General features: G+C 32.3%; 1 protein-coding gene and 1 long non-coding RNA gene across 6 annotated transcripts in view; one reads left to right on the plus strand and one right to left on the minus strand.

The window, feature by feature from the left end:
- LOC146999192 (uncharacterized) overlaps positions 1-14,961 on the plus strand; it is a 68,236-nt gene extending 53,275 nt beyond the window's left edge. For all 5 annotated transcript variants that reach the window (XM_085819029.1, XM_085819016.1, XM_085819046.1 and 2 more), the window contains one exon: positions 8,945-14,961. In XM_085819029.1, the coding sequence (XP_085675155.1) occupies positions 9,116-11,347 (2,232 nt within the window). In that variant the 5' untranslated portion in view covers positions 8,945-9,115 and the 3' untranslated portion in view covers positions 11,348-14,961. The remainder of the gene's footprint in view (positions 1-8,944) is intronic.
- Positions 14,962-19,299: 4,338 nt separating this feature from the next.
- LOC118206140 (uncharacterized) lies at positions 19,300-20,697 on the minus strand. The gene is made up of 2 exons (XR_015041744.1): positions 20,176-20,697; positions 19,300-19,552 (listed from the first exon to the last, which is right to left on the minus strand). It is a non-coding gene; the product is annotated as an uncharacterized LOC118206140 (long non-coding RNA).
- Between the last annotated feature and the right edge of the window lie 221 nt (positions 20,698-20,918).

Below are 20,918 nucleotides of genomic sequence, written 5' to 3' on the forward strand. Positions count from 1 at the left end.
GAGATAAATTGAAACGGAACTTACTTTCTGGATGTGCCTCGTATGTAGCAGAAATGAAATATACAGTCAAAATCTTTGAAACATGGGTGTACGCAAAGTCACACGTTGCATTAGTCACAGGAATGTAATATGCTGTTTACTCAGCAAATTTGACTCATTTAGCATTTGTATATGTCCTACGATCAGATAGTGCTTTCGTTTTTACCATTAAAACAAAAAAGAAAAAAATTTCGCTAAGCGATACAAAATAATTGTCTCAATGCCGAAAAACTCCAAGAGTAATAAAAACGTCTCTAATGATAGAACATCTACTCCACTATAACCATTAAAAAAATAAAATTAAAATAAGAAAAATTATTCCAGAGCATCGAGAACATGTTCATTTGTTATATAAAATGACACAGTAAGAGCCATTACATTACTCAACACTAACGAATTAGCAATTGTGTATATTCTTCGTTTAGATACTGCTTTCGTTTGCCACTAAAAAAAGTTCACTAAAATCGTTTCGCTGACGATTAAAAATGTTTATCTCAAAGCAAAAAAAATCTAAAATAAAAAAAAGGAAAAATATAAGAGTAATAAAAAAAAATCTGTAATGTTAGAACATCTATCCTACTATATCGCAAAAATAAAAATAAAAAGTTCCTCAGTGCAGCGAGAGAATGTGCATTTGTTTATATCAAATAACACAGTTAAAGAGACATTGCATTGCTCAACACCCACCCATGAATCTCACTCTCATTCCGAAACAAAATACCAAAAATAAAAATCATTGCATAGGAATAAAGGTAAACATACCTAACTTTCGATATATTCCCCCATAACAGGCATACCGCTACATCTAGCGGCAACAAAAAATATTAATTAAACGTTCTATCTAAAAAGTTAAACGTGGTATGCACGCCCGTCCGCTAGAGTGAATTAAATGGTGATTCAAATATGACACACCCGGCCGTGAGGTAATGTTCGCTGCTGATGCACATATGACACGCCCGTACGGAACGGGTTAAAGCATTAAAATCTTCAGAGTCAGATGAGATGGAAATTATTGGGCTTCAATTCAAACATGCCTCGATTTGTGTAATTAAGGTGTGAAATTCTTCGTATGTTAGAACCTGTCTCTTAATAGTCATTCATTTGCTTCACTCCAGCCTCCCAGAGGACTCCAAAGTGAACAGGAGGGTTGAAGATCCATTGAATATTTTTACCACTCAGGTAGTTTTGAAATGCTTCCTCAGAGGAAAGTGTAGCTATGTATCTTCTTAATTCTCGATCAGCCCCAACAAAGTTGGTTCCTCTATCTGAAAAGATTTTCTTGGTTTTCCTCTGCACGACACAAATCTTTTCAGAGATGCTAAGAATGCTTCAGTTGTTAGATCACTAACTACTTCTAGGTGAATGGCCTTTGTGGTGAAGCATATGTAAAGGCAAACATAGCATTTATATCTTGTTCCCCCTCTTCCTTTCCTAGCTTTAATTAGGAAGGGGCCTGCAAAATCCAGTCCTGTATTCGAGAATGTTCAATCCGGCAATATGCAAGAAGCTGGTAGGTCGCCATTACCTGACTGGATGTGCTTGTTCGATTTTTAAAACATTTTATACATTTCCAAATTATTTTTCTTACAATTTCTCGGACATTAACAATCCAATATTTCTGTCGCAGAGCAGATAATTTTAATGTGGCTCCTTCATGAAGGTTCACTTCGTGAAAGTGTTTGACTATCAATTCAGTAACCTGGTAAATTTTGGGAAGAATGATTGGATACTTTGTGTTTTCTGAAAGATTCGAGTTACAGCGTCTACCACCGACTCTAAGGAATTTCTTCTCTATCAAGGAAAGGATTTAATTTCAGGATTTTACTGCTGAGATTCAATTTCTTCCCTGCTTTCAAAATTCTATTTTGTCAAAATTTACACATTTATCATTGAATATATATTTTCTAGGAATACACAAGTTGAGAATAACTTCAATTTCAAAGTACCAAGTTACAAATTTTTCACTCAAATCACTGGGCAAAATTGTGTCCCAATCAATACCCAGTTCCCATAACTCTTGTAATAAGAATTTTATTCTGATAACAAAAGGTGCAATGAAGCCAACTGGGTCATAAATTTTTGCCACGATCTGTAATAACTTTCGCTTTGTAACGCGTTTCTAATCAACTGGTTGTAAAAGTTCTTGTACATCTAATTTCAATGTGTCCTCATCCAAATCCCAAATTATTCCCAGCACCTTTAACGCTTTCTTATCCAAACTATCTTCCTTATTAATTAAAACAATATCTTGCCAATGATTTTTTAAAGATACGGAATTTTATTCAAATTTTCTTAAGTTCATACCAGCGTCTTGAAGAATTTTAACTGCATCAGTTGATAATGAAAAAACTTCGTCAATGGAGTCTGCTCCATGGTTAAGTTCATCAACATATAAGGACTTATTTAGCATGTCAACAGCTTTGCTATATTTCGTTTCATAACACTTAATATGATGTTTGATAGTGGCGAACAAAATAAACGGGCTTGTTGTCATCCCAAACACCACTCGGCACATTCGGAAAACCTTAAAGCCTAAACTATTGTCACTATCGTTGGAAGAATGATCAAACCACAAGAACCTTAAAAAATTTCTATCTTCACTATCAATTTGAATTTGGTGAAAAGCTTTCTCTATGTCTGCACAAAATGCAACTTTATGTATGCTAAATTTTAAAATTATATCCAACAGGTTAGGATTTAAATTAGATTCTGATATCAAACATTCATTTAATGATCTAGCTCCTTCAGACCTAGAGGAGGCATCATAAACTATTCTTATTCTTGTTGTTACTTTTCCTTCACGTATAACGGGCATATGAGGCATATAACAACAGATAGGTTCGTTTTCAACAAACTTGTTCAATAATCCCTTTTTCAACTTGTTCTCTAATTATATTAGCATATTCATTATATAGGAAATCATTTCCCGTGAATTTATGCTTTAGGCATAGAAATCGTTGTTTAGCAACGAAAAAATTATCAGCGAGTTTTGATTTATTGTCCTTCCAAAAGAGTTTTGTTTCGTACCTGCCGTTATTAAATTTCAAACTCTCGTTGAAATGCTGAATAGTATTCAGATCAGTTTCCGAAAATGTTTTGTTTTCAATTCCTATTGAATCCAATTTCCAAAATGACTGCAAGTCAAATGTATTCAGCGGTAGATAAAAAAAAACGCATTAATTCAAGTATTATTATTTTTTACTTTAGCCATCACTGTGTATCCAAATACCGTCGGTACTATAAACAAACCATCATTTATCATTGAATTACTTCCTGTTTGTATACGCCAAAAATGCTCGGCGCCAAGTAAAATATTTATGTTCTCATTAACGGGACTTGTATCTGAAAGTTCCAAACCTTTTTTAGTCATAAATTCTTTAATGTTTTGACATGTGGATGGTGCTTGGAATTCTATTGATGATATTAATTCTATCCCGATAGTTTCTACAATAAGGCAGCGATCATCGTTTTTATTTTTAGACTATATACATCAAATTCTTGCGAGTTACCGCGCTGATTTCCGAACGAATGAATGGTTAGACATTCTTTTCTAACGACTTGCAATTCTAAATCGCGCGCTAACTTGTGGGTGATGAAGTTTCTTTCACTACCTGAATCAATTAATAATCTTACGATTCTCGTTTTATTTTTGCTTTGAGCAATAACAGAACATGTCAGTAAAAGCACACTGTATTCAGGTGTCAGAGTATTACAGTGGGAAGTAAATACTAAAGTTTTATTTTGCGGATTTAACATCTTCCATTTCTTTCGATTTCAAACGGCAGAAAAGTTTATTATGATTTTTCTCGTTACTTTTGCATGGTTGTATTTTTGATCTGCAATTCGATGATAAATATGATTTTAAAAAGCATCTATAACAACGACCTTCCCCTTTTAATTTGTTTCGTTTTTGTTCGTCGGAAAATTTCAAACATCCGGCAGATGTATGTTCGTTTGGTTTGCAGAATATGCAAAACATTTTTACCGATGTGTTAAAAGCAGAAGCTTGTGATTTGACTTTATAATTTTTAAACCCTTGTTTAGGTTTAAACCCTGTGTATTTATTACCTTTTGAGCTATTAATCCTTACCTTCTCCAGCAGCAGTTAAATATTATTCCTATTTAATCACATGCTCTCCACATCATCCAGATGAGTTCATTGAAATAATGTGGGATGGTGATAATGTTTTGACTCATCAACGTATATCGTATAATATTTTATGGTATGTTGCATGAGTATCAACCAGGTATCCAAGACACATATGTATATTTTGAAGTATCTTTCTAGGACCTTGCATAAAATTAGCATCACAAGAAAAATTCTACCTTGAAAGAAGGACAATTTATCAAAAGAGTAAACTGCAATACAAGGTGACACAAGAGAATGTACTCATTTCTGAATGAACGTTACATAGTTAATATAATTTCAAACTGTATCATTACTGTAAAATACGTGTGAATAATATCACTTATTTGACATTTATTTCAGTAACTATAGAATTGTGATTGGTAGTATATCACATGGTCACCTAGAATACCTATGGTAGAAATAGCAAATCAGTGGCGACTGCAGCTTAGAGGTTATTCTTTCAGAACTTCAACAGTGAATGGCATGAAGCAGTTTCTGCATGCAAAAGTATCTTAAAATAGGTTAAATAGTTTTGAACCACAAGCTCTACACCTCCTGGTACTGAACGTATAGCGAGAACACTAGATAATGTGGTGAGAGTAAGAAGAGTCATCTACCAAATTTTATCTATCAAATTAATCTATCAAATTTATACGAGGCGTATTCGGAAACTAAGTACCGTTTTGAAAAAAAGAATAGTAAAACAATTTTTTCGAATCCAATTCTATTTTTACATGAAAATACATGTCTTAAACTATTTTTCAACATAGTTTCCGCCAATGATCAAACACTTGTCATAGTGGGTAACCAGTTTTTGTATACCATCGTCAAAGAAACTTCCCGCCAGTTTCGATAACCACGATCCACAGCATTTTTTGTGTCATCGTCAGATCCAAAGCGCTTGCCACCAAGCTCGCGCTTCATGTGCAGGAACCAAGTGATAGTCGGACGGCGCCAAGTCCGGGCTGTACGGCGGGTGATCGAACAACTCCCAACGAAACTGTCGAATTAACGATTGAGTGACACCAGCAGTATGGGGCAGAGCATTGTCATGGAGCAACACAATTCCTTTACTGAGCATTCCTCTTCGTTTGTTTTGAATGGCACGCCTTAGTTTTGTTAAAGTCTCACAATATCGTGCCGCATTAATGGTTTCACCTCTGGGAAGAAATTCAGTAAGCAAAACGCCTTTGCTATCCCAGAAGACAGTGCACATGATTTTTTATGATGACATTGTCACTTTGAACTTTTGTTTTTTCGGAGAATGAGTGTGTCTCCACTCCATCAATTGTCGTTTCGATTCTGGTGTGAAATGACACACCCAAGTTTCATCACCTGTCACAATTTGGTTAAGTTTTCTCCCTCATCACTGTACCGCGTGGGAAATGTCAGGGCACTACCAAGTCGCTTTGTTTTGTCAATAACAGTGAGCATTTTTGGAACCCATCGGGAACACAGTTTGCGATAATTCAAGCGGTCAGACACAATTTTGAACAAAACAGTACGTGAAATTTGTGGAAATGCCTCTGAAAGAGTTGTCATTGTGAAGCATCTATTCTCATGAATTGCTTCATCAACTTTCCTTACCAAATCATCGGTGACAACAGAAGGCCGACCACTCCGAGCCTCGGCGTGGACATTTGTTTGACCTGCATTAAACATTCTTACCCACTTTCTCACCATTCCATCACTTATCGCGTATTCACCGTAAACTTCTGTCACTTGACGATAAATTTCGGCCGGTTTAACATTCCTTGCGTTCAAAAATTTAATCACAGCACGAATCTTACAGTCAGCGGGAGAACTAATTGTCTTAAACATTTTGAATGTGCACAGCAAACTGAAAGCACAACATAGAGCAACCAAAATGGTGACAATTGAAAGTCAGTGGACAAGAAAGATTAGTGCGCATGCACGGGACGCCTACCACAGCGCTGCGACGGCGCTAGAATTAAATGGTACTTAGTTTCTGAATACGCAACGTACTTTAACCATCCATAGCTCCTTGAAATCTACATACAGCTATCCTAAACTTCCTCTCACCCAAGAAATCAAAACCATTACAGATAACAGGATTCTTACTAAAAATAAATTAAATATATAGAAGACCTTATTATGCAACTTTAAACTCATCCTGAAACATAATATACTTCAATTGATCTCAATACCCTTTGTATATACATATAAACACTGAAAATAATTCCATCTCAATATATTATTCAAAACTTTCATTTGGGCATACTCTAGCCATAAGTAAATAATACTATCAAGCAATTAATATCACTAATAAATATCATAACTAAAAATCAATAAGCAATTCTCTGTAGTGCTTGACATTTGGTTCAGTGTCACTCTTTAGCATTTCTTCTGGAACGAGACTTAGTAAAATGAATTTTAAAAACTGATTTAAAACTCTATCTATACAGAATTCTCTATTTGAACGCATGTAAGGCAACTTCATCTCTTGACTTAAGCCTGCACAGTGGAAGTAGGACATTACCTGCCAGAGGAGATTTCTTTCTATGTAACATAAATAGAATTCTTTTTCATGTCTCTTCAAACGTATATCATAAAACCTGGTATTAAATAAACTGTACAATGCTCATTCAGAAATGAGTACATTTCACTATGCCATCCCATGATAGAAAACGAATTATCATCTAAGAAATCATTCCTTTAAATCGCATATACAGTACATCTTTAATCCAAAACGTCCATAATCCGGAATGATCTATAATTCGGACCTCAAAGCTGCAAACTTTCTGCACATGCGTAAACGCATGATGTGTTTACTCATGCGCATAATACCTTTGCGCATGCGTGTTTAATGTATAACGGACGGTATAAACTAGGCTAAAATTATCTAATTATCTATTTCAGTTAATGTTGCAGATTGCATTGTTTCTTAATCTTCTAATTGGATCCGCCTTATTATTTTTTGCAGACTGTTAGAGCAATTTTATAAAAGGTAAGCTTGAACTTTCGATTATGTCAAAAAGAGTTTCCGATTCTGGAGCTGCTAAAGGATCTACAAAGCGAAAGCATGTTTCGATGTACCGCGTCCGATAGTGAAGAAAGTGACAGAGGGGTTATTGAAAACGAAAAAAATTTCGATTGACAAGTTAGTCGGTATTCTCGACACAGCAATTACAGACTTGAACAGTGGAACTGAACAAGAAATTATGTCTGTGTATAGAATTAAAGAGAAAGTATTAGCACAAAAAATGAAGCAACTTTAACAACTTACATTGAAAGAAATGTTTAATAAAGTAAACAAATAAATATTAAGCTCTTTTTTGATACCCTTTAGATCATAATTGCTCTTTATTTCATAAATTACAGTTTCATATTTTTAATTTTATAATTTCTGCATGCCATCTCACCAGATTTAAATTGATGATCTATAATAATAATAATGCAAATTTTTCAATATTTAAATTAGGTAACTTTACTTCAATATTTAAATTAGGTAATTTTACTACTTGTACCAACATTGTTACCATTCAGAGTACTACTAATACCATTACTAGTTATAAGTATACTTCTTTCAACAACTTCATTACTGTTAATTTTCTCTACTTTAATAATAATCTTAGCTTTAAACATTATAATTTTTTCATCATATCATACTCTTCACATGCAAATAGTTGGTTATCATATTATTTTTCATAAATTATGAGAGCATCAATCTTTAAGTTTCTCATGGTATTCAATTAACAATTCATATGATGAATTTGATGTTCTTCTAGATGTTCTTTACTTAATTCTTCTGATAATAATTTCTCAAGTTTATTTAGAAGTGTAGTAATTTTACTACGAACACTAGCACGTTTTTTTTTTTTTTTTTTCTCTTTTGCTAAATCATCCATTATGTTTCATTTTCAAAGATCGATACCAACAACAAATAAATCAAATTCTTACCTTTCAATAGGTAATTCCCCTTTTTGCGGGTTTCAGACACCAAAGTACTGGTGCTGCACTAGTCATAAAGTCAAGGTTGTTCAGGATCAGGTTGGGAGAGCATTAGATTGACAATCAAAACTTTCAAGATTTCACAAAACACAGAAATAAAATATATTAATGATAAAACTTAGTGATATAGTATATTACTTCTGCCTGTAGCGGCCATGAAAACATAATCAAGCATTAAAAAGGTATAAGACATGCGTCATTCATTCTGTTCAAGCGTCAAGTGGAATATTTTTCATCAGTGCGCAGCAAGAGCGCCACCTATCTACCGAAAAGACGGAATACGTAATATTCTGTATGTAATACTGTAAATCAGTTGCAATGTTTCAAGAAGATTGTGAGATGACACAGAAAGAAAATGGAACGCCTGCGAGATTTTCTGTGTTGTACTAGGCAAAAATATAAAAGTTGCAATGAGATCACTTTTAAAATGAATTATCTCATTGCCTGTATTAATACCATAAAACATTGCTAAATTTTTCTTAAATTATTTTATTAAAATTAATTTTGGGGATAAAAGGGTGGTTCTTTTATCAATAATGTATTTGTTGACAGTAGTAAGATAGGTGTACTACTCTGTCAGTCAGAAAAAGTAACAAGTGTCCAAGGCATGTGCTTTGTGAGCCTTTTATGTAAATCAGGCCCTGGATCTAGCACACTAGGGTACTAAAATTTTGTAAAAGGTTGTAGCAGTAGTCTCCTTATGTTGGCAAGAGACTTAAATTTTAGCATTTTTTTCACTTGTGTTTTGAATAAATTTTAAACAGTTCATATTGCTTAAAACTGACCCTTTGATTTTAATTGCAGGTAAAGAAACTAAGTGTAATGCTAGCAGTCATTGATTGCATTCATCAGCTCAAGAAATGATCCTCGAAATATCTTGTATTCAAGTTTCGAAGTTATACAGTGAAATCCTGAATTGAAACCAGTGAAAATTAAAATTATTTGTTTTCAAAAGTCTTATAAATTATTTGAAATATGAGCGTGAGTAAGTCAGATATTTTGGAAAAATTTATTGTTGGTTATGTGAAGGCACCATGTTTGCTCAGAGAGCAAGCAGAAATAACAATAGCATTTGAGCTGTGTCGGCATGATGAACTAGCCATTTTCTTTCAAGAAGAGGAATTTGCTAAGAATTGTACAAGAAATCAATTCAAGGAATGGAAGAAGGCAGTTGAAAGGAAGTCTGTAGCATTATGTGAAACACTTCCTCTTCCGCGTGAAGTAAAGTCTAAAGTAATTATTGCCATTAAATCAATAGCATTGCAGTTATTAATGTGGACAATTCATCATCAGGAATTATTTGATGTATTGCCTGACTTTATGTCTCGCTCCTTGACATCAGTGGATTGTTTCACTGAAGGTATATTAAATGAAAAAAAATTAGCAGAGTACCTAGTTCAAAATACAGGGATCCCAGTTTACCGGCGTTACAGAATAGCATGTATATATTGCTTAAAACAATATATTTTATCTTTGTGGAATCAAATGTCTTCAGAACAAAAGAATTTTTGTGTTTCAGGAGATTTTCAGCTCAGCCTAGTTAGCTTGTGGTCTCATTACATTGCAGGAAAAGTGGATAGATTTATTGGAAATGAAGATTTGTTTTGGAAGGATGCATTTCAAACTGCTATAAAAGGGGGTCAAAAGACAGCTGCTATCCACTGCTGGAAGGCCTTGAATGAAAGTACAAAAGATAAAATAGTTATGGATGCTGCTTCAGATTTAGCAGTTTTTGTGAGAGACAAAAAAGAGCTAGAACTGGGGCTACCCATGATAACATATTATATGGATATTTCATGTTTTTTTTTGTCAGAGATCATGGAAGACAAAATTTTCTTTGTTGAAGAAACGTCCAGAGTCTTTTTACCATATGCATTGGAATATTTTCTCGAATGGCCTCATCAAGAATATTTTTTTCCTGTCATCACCTTTCTGTGGGACTTATTAGATGAATGGGCTTATGGAGAGCTTTTAATCTATATAGCAAAAAAACATGCTGATCAAGACGAATATCGAGATTATGATTATGGGAGTTTATTAGAAGAAGTTTTAGCACGGACTCCTGAATCATACAAACGTTATTTGTTTGATTATTCAAACAGAAATGTACATTGTAAAGCAGAAATGTTGTTACTCATGATAACTAAAATTGAGCCATTTGATAACAACAGAGATTTGAGTATATTACAACGTATTTTAAATATGGCTACTAAGGAAGAAAAATTGTCACTCTTGTATTCAAACTCTGATATTCAACTTTGTGACTGTATAATTACAGAAGGAAATTTAGAATTGTTTGACTTAGTGTTAAAGCAGTGTTTACCAGAAGAAGACATAAATGATTTTAGAAAACAGTTTGTTTTGTCTTCCAGAGGCCGTTTTCACTATTCCGATTTAATATGGAATAATGAGTTAAAAGAAGCAGATTTATTCTTGGAATGGGGATTATTATCAGCTGAAGAAATTTGTGAATTCAAAGCACAAATGTTTAATAAATATCAGACTTCATTTGTACCTTCGATATCAAATCGTCAGATTGATGTTGTGAAAAAGCTTCTTAATTTTTTTTTGCCGTGTGCAGATGCTCAAAAACAGTTTAAAAAGAATTTGATTGAAGAATATGGATGTGTTCTGTTTTTTAATTTTTTGCAGGAAGCCCTGTGGGAAGAACTGGACAAAGTACTTTTTTGGTGTTTGGAGTCAGAAGAATCCGTAGAAAATTTCAAGCGGGAAATATTTCCTGTGATTGCTACAGATATCCATTTTTTGTTCATGTGCAAAAATCTCTGGGAAGATGCTGTAGTCTTTTTCCAGTATTTTCATTTATCTCCTAAAGATATTGCAAAGCTGAAAAGTGAGACTCTGATGTCTCATGATGTGTTTAATAGTGTTTATGATATGCTGTTTAATGATAATGATGATCAGACCATTCAGCTTTTCTTAAAATGGTGTTTTTCTGATAAGCAAGCATTAGAAGAATTTTTCGAGAGAGTTAAGCAAAAGTGTAAACTAGGAAAAATTACAGCCAAAAAGCAACATATGCTGCAGAAGGTTGATAACTTTATAAAAGAACGGTTGCACGATTTGGCAAATGCAGAACAAGGTAACACAGAAAGTCACTGTTGGAAGAATAAACGAAATTCAACTGAAGAGCCTAGTTTTGTCAAAAAAATGCGATATGATAAATACTCTCATCCCTATTTTTAAAGCCAAAGTGTTGCCACACTACTTCTCTGATAAGACACCAGCTTGCAACAAACATAAACATTGGCATGAAATGTAACTACAGTTGAATCTCTCTTAAGTGCCATCAGCTGTACCACACCGATTCCAGATAATTGAATATTGTATTTCTAGAACTTAATGTGTTCATGTTTTGTAGAAATACAGCTTGAAGAATAGCTATAAAAAATGCAGCTTGCAAAGTCCATTGATCATTTTTATCGATCCACTGCACATAATTAAATAAATAACTTTGGAAATTGTACAAATTATTTAAAATTAAAACACACGTACATGATTTAATATTTCAAAAAGAAAAAATTAAACAACATTTTAAAATTACCCAGAAGTCCACTGAACGTGAGTTCAATAGGCATATATCGTTAGACCAGTACATATCTTTATACCTCACATGCATAAATTTCAGATTTAAATTTAGACCATCAGTGTGGTTTTGAGCTTGCCATTATAAGAGATTTTACTGTAAATGGTGGCAACCGTAACGATATATAAAGCTTCATAAAAAGAACAAATATTTCGTTAAATCCAGAATAAAGTGGAAATAGAAATAAATTTAATACATGGGATACCAAATTTGTGTAATTCTTTGATAATTTTTTAAACGTAAATGGATCACTGTCATAGTTTCCAGCTCTACTGGTTAATCACCGAACCTTTATTAAGAAAAATGTTTCCCAGCAGGAAATGAAATTTATTGAGTAGATGAAACTAAAATTAGGCAAATTCCATTGCCCCATTTCTAATGGTTTTCACAATATTTTTTTATTAAATTTTATTTCACCAGAAGTTTTTTATTACCTTTTAATTATCTTTCTAAATTTCATGTGATCAGAGCTGTAGTCTGAATATGAATATACTGTAGATATCTGTAGATTTTAATATGAAGATTCAAATGCTGTTTAATCAATTAATATTTACGTTTAATTTTATTTTACTTCAATATGGGGCACATTACTAAGTATATACACGTTAACTATTTTATTTTTGTCATATTAAAAAGTGGTCAATAAAAGCTTTCCTTTTTTACTCAAGATTTTCTCAGTATAAAAGTGCAAGAACATTTTAAAATGAAATTATCCAGTGGACATAAAATTTAGATGCCTGGTTAAATACTAATATATTTTACATCAGAATTGCAGTACAAAATGTTGAATAATATGAATCCTACACTAACTACAAGTCTCCGTGGAGTCTTTAACTACAAGAAAAGTTTCCACATCAAGTCTATCAAATAATAAATTAATGTTTTAAATAGTAACTGTTCACTAACGTAGCAGACTTTTGTTGCATTAAAATTTCTGCATTATTTTCTTCATGTGTATTATTATCCGAATATTCAGACTTCTGTGTGAATACTTCATCCAAGGAATTGAATTCACTCATATAATAAATTGTCTTCTAAATATTTTGGAAGTTATATAGCAATTAATAGTGTTTGTACCTGCATCGTGCTTGTTTAGGACAAGAAGATCCTTATGAATTATGGCGTTTATATTATGGGAAAATTTACATATAAAATGAAAACAAAAAAGTTGAGAATTTACTGCATATGCAACTTTGCCTATACAACTACACGATGCTGAATATCGTGAAAAGTGTAAACATATATGTTGTAATAGATGCTGACTTCCCCCCTCCCCTACGGTATGTTTACTAACGTAGCATATTTTTGTTGCATTAAAATTTCTGCATTATTTTCTTCATGTATATTATTATCTGAATATCCAGACTTCTTTGTGAATACTTTTTCATCCAAGGAATTGAATTCACTCATATGATAAATTGTCTTCTAAATATTTTGGAAGTTATATAGCAGTTAACAGTGTTTGTACTTGCATTGTGCTTGTTTAGGACAAGAAGATCCTTATGAATTATGGCATTTATATTATGATAAAATTTACGTATAAAATTAAAACAAAAAAGTTGAGAATTTACTGCATATGCAACTTTGCCTATACAACTACACAATGCTGAATAACGTGAAAAGTGTGAACATATATCTTGTCATGTACTGCCTTATGACTGGCTATTGGATAACACCACAAGTTCACATACTAGTGCATGATTAACAGGGAATGTGTTAAACATTTTGCTGTAAGCTTAATAAATGTGAAAAAATATTTTATTTCTGTAACTGTTTAAATTGAATGAGAACTATTAATGATGTGAAAACTTGTGTGAAGGCATTGTTGAACACTGTCCACCAGCTGTAAAAATGTAATATTAAGCATATAGATTTTTGTTTTTTTCCTCATGAAATGCTTCTTTTTACTATTACAGGGTGTGGCAAAGAAACTTCCTTATTTGAAAAGCGCGACATCTAGTGATATACTTATTCAGAGAAGGGTGGGGTAACGCTCATTGAAAAGAACGGTATCTAAAGTTTTATGTCATGTAAGTTTAATGCCGATCCTGCAGTGGATGAGAGAGGAGTGCGCGTTCTCCATGGAGTCTTATTTGATAACGTATTGCATTTTCATCCATATAAATTGGCAGTGGTGCAAAAACTTAATCCACGCAATTTTCTTTCACGAAAAAATGCATGCAAAGCCGTTCTTGACAATACACCTCAAGATGCCTTTGTGTTCTTTATCGATGAGGCTCAATTTCATCTTTTCGGTTGCAGCATTCATTAAGCAAAACGTGCAATAATGGAGTGGCACAAATCCCCGAGAATTTCATGAGCAGCCCCCTCTTTACAGAACACATGACTGTTTGGTGTGCATTGTCCAGAATAGGCATCATTGGACTATGATTTTTTTGTGAACATTTCCCTGGACGCTTTATCTCCTTATGAGGTGATTGTCAGTGGTCAGCACCCTCGCCTGATTCAGGTCCATGTGATTTCTTTTTGTGGGGCTATCTGAAATCTCTAATGTCCAAAGACCCTGGCTCAACTGAAGAACAATATTCAAGCTGCTATCGACAACATACCCTTTGATATGCTAGTAAAAGTGATAAAAACTTTAAAACTCGACTATCTCAATGCATTGACCAGAACGGAGGCCACCTTAATGATATTTCTTTTAAACCGTAATAAAAAATAAAACTAAAAAAAAAAAAAAAACTTTAAGTGTCCCTCTATAACTTGGAGAAAAATTAAACTGATATTGCTTATACTATTTGTGTTATTCATTTTTAAAATAAGGTAGCTTCCCTGACGCACCCTGTATTTGTAAAAGTGCGCTTTGTACCATAAAGAGAAGTAAACATTTTTTGCGGAATTGTAAAATCACCAATGTGCTGCCAATATTTTATAGGGGTACAAATAATCAAACAGTATTTCCGGTAAAAAGAGTGGAATCTTGAATAAAAACTGCAAAAATGAGCATAAAAAATTACTTGGAAAACCTTGTTTATTCAATATGTATGCATTCGGTGGGTGTTTTTTTATATATAAAAGATTTTAGCCTAAATAAACAAATTTTAGTTTAAAAATTTTTACTATCATATTTTTTAGGAGTTTATTGAAATATTTTGTTTTGGCATGAATATAAAATCTTTGTCTGTTAATGTAAAAGTAATTAATGTTTGTTAGATATCAAGCTGATGTAATTAAAATTATTGTTTTTCTCTTATTAAGTTTGAAGAATTTGTTAATCAGCTATGGATCTCAATAAAAATTCAAAATAAATAAAAAAGAGTAAATAAATTTTCGTGGAAAGTACAGGAAAAGTTTCCACATCAAGTCTATCAAATAATAAATTAATGTTTTAAATAGTAACCAGTGTGGAATTTGGATATTTTTCTTTCTATAACAATCTTGCTTAGCAAAAAATGGCGTTGGTGGAATTCAGAAGTATGTGCAGTTTGTTGCTGAATGTTAGAAACATCCACGAAACGAAATGGACTCTACTGTAACCCATGAAAATCAGCAGTTCATTCAGTGTCTGCAGAACCTATTCTTAATATATACAGGTAGAAACAATTTAATGTAAATTTGCATAGATTATTTAACACAATTCTGTCAGCAGTTTGTTAAAATAAACAACATATGTAAACTTGTCCAAAAATTTAGTACTATTCCGTTTTGAGGAGCGTAAAAAAATTGCAGGGAAAATGTATGCGCGAAAGCGCCAAATCTAGCAAACACGCCAGCGTGCAAATCTAGCGTACGCGCTGATTTCAAATTACGTAAGTTTATATAGTTTTATATTTCTTAAGACGCCATTGAAATACTAGTTTAATTTTTTAATTCTTTTTTGATATCCTATGGATTTAACAATTTGGGAATTCCCATGATGAAAAGTCTGCGATAGAATTTTGGGTAAAGTGTGTAGAATCACCCACTGCTTGACGCGGTTTTAAGAATTGCACATACTCGGTATCCATGTACAGATCGATTTATTTTCACTTGGAAAAAAAATCCCGGAATTGCTCAAAAATGGCACTGCGCGCACCCTTGACATTATCTATGTACACATCGACCTATTGTCATTTAAAAAGTAAAAGAAAATTGACAAAAATCCAATTGTTTTTACCCTTGTAAAAAGCGGCAAACAAATAAGTGGACGATTCTGCACTTTACCGAGAATGTTTTCAAAGAAAAGGCATCATTCATTACAGTCAAAAGTCTTTAATCCGGATGCCCATAATCCGGAATGATCTATAATCCGGACCTCAAAGCTACAAACTTTCGGCGCATACATAAGCGCATAATATATTTACTCTGCGCATATACGTTTACGCATGCGCGTTTAATGTATAATGGACAGTATAAGCTAAAATTATCTAATTATCTATTTCAGTTAATGTTGCAGATTGCGTTGTTCCTTAATCTTCTAATTGGATACGGGTCATTATTTTTTGCAGACTGCTAGAGCAATTTTATAAAAGTAAGCTTGAACTTTCGATTATGTCAAAAAGAATTTCCGATTCTGGAGCTGCCAAAGGATCTACAAAGCAAAAGCATGTTTCAGTGTCCATCAAACAAAAAGTGGAATTGCTGCAAAAAATGGATAAAGGCATATCCTTTGTTTCTCTAACCATTCCAAATCTGTTTATCAATTTCACGCTGCTCACGGGGGGGGGGGACGTCGCGGCGGCGCAATGAACTGGAAGTTGATCTGTCAGCACTATCCTTATCTTCAAGGCAGACGTTTTTATTTTATTCGGCTTATAATTCCTTACTAAATGTAATATTTCATTTCGATGTACTCCGTCTTTGATATGATTTAAATCAAATTCCTCGTCATTATAAATATCACGAATACACATCAAATAGTTTTCTGGTTGCAATTTTCTAATTTCGGCTATGCGTAATGTATGCTTTAGGCATGTGCGCGTTGAAAGAAATGTTTAATAAAGTAAACAAATAAAAATTAAGCTGTTTTTGTAAATGTCGTTTGAGTTGTAGCAGTTCCAAGCGCAGTGTCTAGCGTTAAGGTCTCCACCAATAATAACATGTGTACCAAGTTATAGTGAAACCAAGGAGGTTAGAATAGATGGAGTAAGCCTTCCCCGTATGTTCCCATGCAATGAAAATGAGGCCATGTTACGTCACGATGCGTGACGTCACGACTCATATGTGTGAGTCGTCAGCCATGTTTTTGCGACCCTTTAGGGTTGCAATTTCAGTTGGGGGCCAATCTTTGGCTCTTTAGCCGTATTAGTTAAAAATTTAATTATTTAACATTTTAGAGGACCTTTTAGAGAATCTTAAGTTCCGATTTTTCGCACTCATATAGAGATGTGTGACTTCTCTCTCGTAGTTTTTTAAAATGACGAATTTCTCATATGATTCATGATACGTTTTTAAAACATTTTCACATATACTTCAAATTCATATATAAGTTACAAAAACGTTTTTGTCAACTTACTTCTGAATTTTCAGTTTATACTTTTACATACATGCATAATGTTAGACAACTCAAAATGTACTTTTTGACAAGAGATTTCCCGCAGCTGTATTCTTAATTTCCATGAGGTTATAATGGGTTTGAAATTACGTTTTCATATTTATGTAACTACTTTTCTTTTATAATTCAAGGTAGTTTCATGTATTATATAAAAATTATAAGCCTTTCAATACAGTACTTGTATGATAATTCTTAATATCTTAACTATACCATTTCAGTACTGATGGAGTTAAGCATATTACTTTTATTTACATTACATGTTAAATTATTTAGAGAACATTAAAGCTGTGGCTACAAATTTGTATGAAGAAAACTTCAGTAATTTTTAAGTTTCTAAAGCTTTTCTGAATCAAAAGTTACTTTTTTAAAATTGTAAGCAAATTTTATATGATAAGTGGATAAATACATGCTGATGCTTTAATATATCTAGCAAGTTCGCATTTTAAACTTCTGAAAAATTTAATAGCTTGTCTGCATAATAATTCTTGTTTTTCATTTTTAATCTACTTCTTGTTTATTATTTTTAATATGCAGTTTGAAGTTTGCTCACATGGAATCGAATGTCTATTATTGCAACAATTTGGTTTAAAATGTTATTTTGTGTGCATATCCAGAAAAAGGTAGCTAAAAGCTTTATGATTTTAAATACTGATTTGAGATATACACCTTTAAATTTTGATGTTTTAGCAGAATGCTATAAAAACTATTTCAATGCTCTAATGGCTGTAGGAATCTATATTTTAAAAATATACTATTTTTATATAAATTTAGCAATGTAAAAATTCCATATCAAAAATACAATTTTTGTTCTTTATTTAGCTCAAAAGAAAATTTTAAAAATTAATAAATACACACATAAATAAATAAAAAATAATTTCCCCCTCTATTAAAGGAGCTACCCTAAGAGACATATTTTATTTACATATATCTCATTAATTTGTTAAAAATATAGCTTAAGTAAGTTTTATGTGCATACTGTAAGGAAGGGGAAAGCCTTAATTCAAAACCTGTTTTAAAGCAGTAAGTAAATAAATAAAATACATTGCTTTTATTAGCATCTCAAAAAATAGTGTTTTGGCTTCTAAAAACAAATCCTAAGCATCACATCATGATAGATAATAATCTTACGTAAGAAGAAATATCTGATTAGGAATACATTATATTTATTTGATAAGATCAAAACATATATGCAACATCACATTATGAAAAATCCTGCGAATTACAACACTGTAAGACATTGATTAGTAAGGTAAACATCAGTTGATCATTCTTTCACAGTAGCAATAAATTTTTCATTCAAATTCTTAAAAATATGCCAAAACAAATTTACGATTGGTGCTTAAGATTTAAGGTCACACAAAAGTAAATTTGATTTAGCAGAGCTTGATATCTTCCATAACATAAAAGTAACTGCTACATGATGGAAGTTTTTGTGAACAAAATACAAACATTTTATAAATACTTAACCTTAATGACTAACTTCAAATTTACTTTGTATGATATTTCTATGTAAAATCTGAAATTTATAATAGGTGAAGGACTTTACATTATTTAAACAATGAAGCCCCACTTCTGAAAGCGAGGACTTAGACAAGACATATAGGACATTAAAACATACATTACCATATTATTATATTACTCAAAATTATTACTTTCAATAATACTGTTCTTTTGCTTACTTAATGCATATTCCTATATATATGTAAAATTTAAAATTAAGCAAAAAAGTTATTTTAGTTTAATCCTGATTTTGAACAAACCTCTGTGGACTTTGAAGGCAATCAAATACAGGTTTCTCTTTTTTAGGGGCAAATCTGAAGAAATAGACCTGTGTCTGATAGGCCTCGAAATCAGTAATTTTAATCAAAAACTATATCAAATTGAGGTTGCTTTTATGCCTCATTTTAAATATGATTATTATAATAAAATATACATTTAATTATATATATATATAACAGCAAAATTTAAACAGTATTATGAATTATTATCTATTAAAAATTTCAAATTTTAATCTATTCTTAAGCACTGAAATTAAAGTTTAATCATATAATGCCTGAATTTCAATATTTTGATTTATTTATAAAACAAATTAGTCCATTTTTAATATGAAACATTTTTTATGAAAACTATAAAACTTAAAAAAACATACATTTTAAAAACTGGATATCATTGAATGGTAGTTTGGTAAACCCAATGCCTTTTACATGCTGTGGGGTCAACAGTTGTGTTGGATTAGGCACATTAAACAAGGCTTTAGTTTTTTAAACCCATCTTTCCTAGAACATTCAAACTGGTTTTCTTCAAAATGCACCTTCAAATTTAACAAAAGCATGTATGAAGTTTAACATCAAAATCAAAAACACTAGTATTTAATTACAGTTGCATGTACTAAATGAATTTAATCACACTATTAAGAATGAAATTTTGTGAAAAATTTTAACTTTTATATGAAAATAGGACAAAATTAAGAATAAATAATTAAGTTTATGAAGCTTTCTGAAGGACACAGAATATATTTACCTTACTATACACAATAACCTAAACAATTTATAATTTATGTTATACTTACCAAAGGCTGGCGCCAACTGATATATTTGGCGACAATACATCAGAATCAAAATACAGCATAGACCTTTAATTTACTATTCGTACAGTAAAATTTAAATAAAAAAACGTCTATTACAATCCCAACCGAGACAAAGTTTACATGAAATGTAGAATACAATTTTACAAACAGTATAAACTATTAGCAACAGTATTGGCGATATTTTGCTGCACAAATGCACACGAATTCCACAATTGATTTTATATTTGTAAAATCATTTCAGCGTCAATAAGTGACGGCTAAATGAAAGTACACATTTTGAAAAAAAAAAAAAAAATAATAAGGGAATTTTTCTCATATGCTATGAAAAAATACGAAGCTGCACTTACTTCACAAAAACACGCTCCTGCGACCGAAATCCATTGATCTCGACCAGAAAGAATTACTTCTTCTTCGTCTTTTTTCATTTTTTGCGAAACAAAACATCCTAAAGTTATTTCTAGAATGATTTGACAATTTGGTGCAGCACATCTATCCATATTTCTCAAAATCAGGTCGAAACGATCAACAAAGCAATGCTGAACTAATAGCGAGTAGCAGAGAAGTCAGAATAATAGAAATACTAAAATACCTGTTTATGGCATTTACTTATGAAATTAGCTGCGTAGCAGCGGGAATGATTGACGTCCTTCACTACATTCACCAATTTTATCTGGCTGAGCAGTTTTAATACAATTATAAACAAAGCTTTCGTCTTATCCGTACGCTACACGGCAGCCATGCTGGCTGATCAGTCGTGACTAGAGCTGGAGCAAACCGCATGTATTCGTTACTGAGTAACGGGTACATCGGTTGACTCGAAGTACCGATTCGGTACTCACAAATTCATTTCGTTACTCGCATCTGTAGTACGATGCGGTTTGTTCGAGTACGAATGATGCGGTTTCTATGCGAATACAAATGATGTGGTTGCTGTTCGAATACGAATGATACGGTTGCGTCACAATGCGCTCATATTTTTCATAGATAATTTTGAATTTTTTTGGGCATCGGGCAAACTCTTGTTTACATTATGTGTTTTAGTTGAAATACTATTTAGTTGTTGATATTTAAGAAAATGAGCACTTTTGAT

This window comes from Stegodyphus dumicola, chromosome 1, assembly GCF_044657685.1.
Source record: "Stegodyphus dumicola isolate Sdum_Otavi_A_Nest chromosome 1, ASM4465768v1".
NCBI lineage: Eukaryota > Metazoa > Arthropoda > Arachnida > Araneae > Eresidae > Stegodyphus > Stegodyphus dumicola.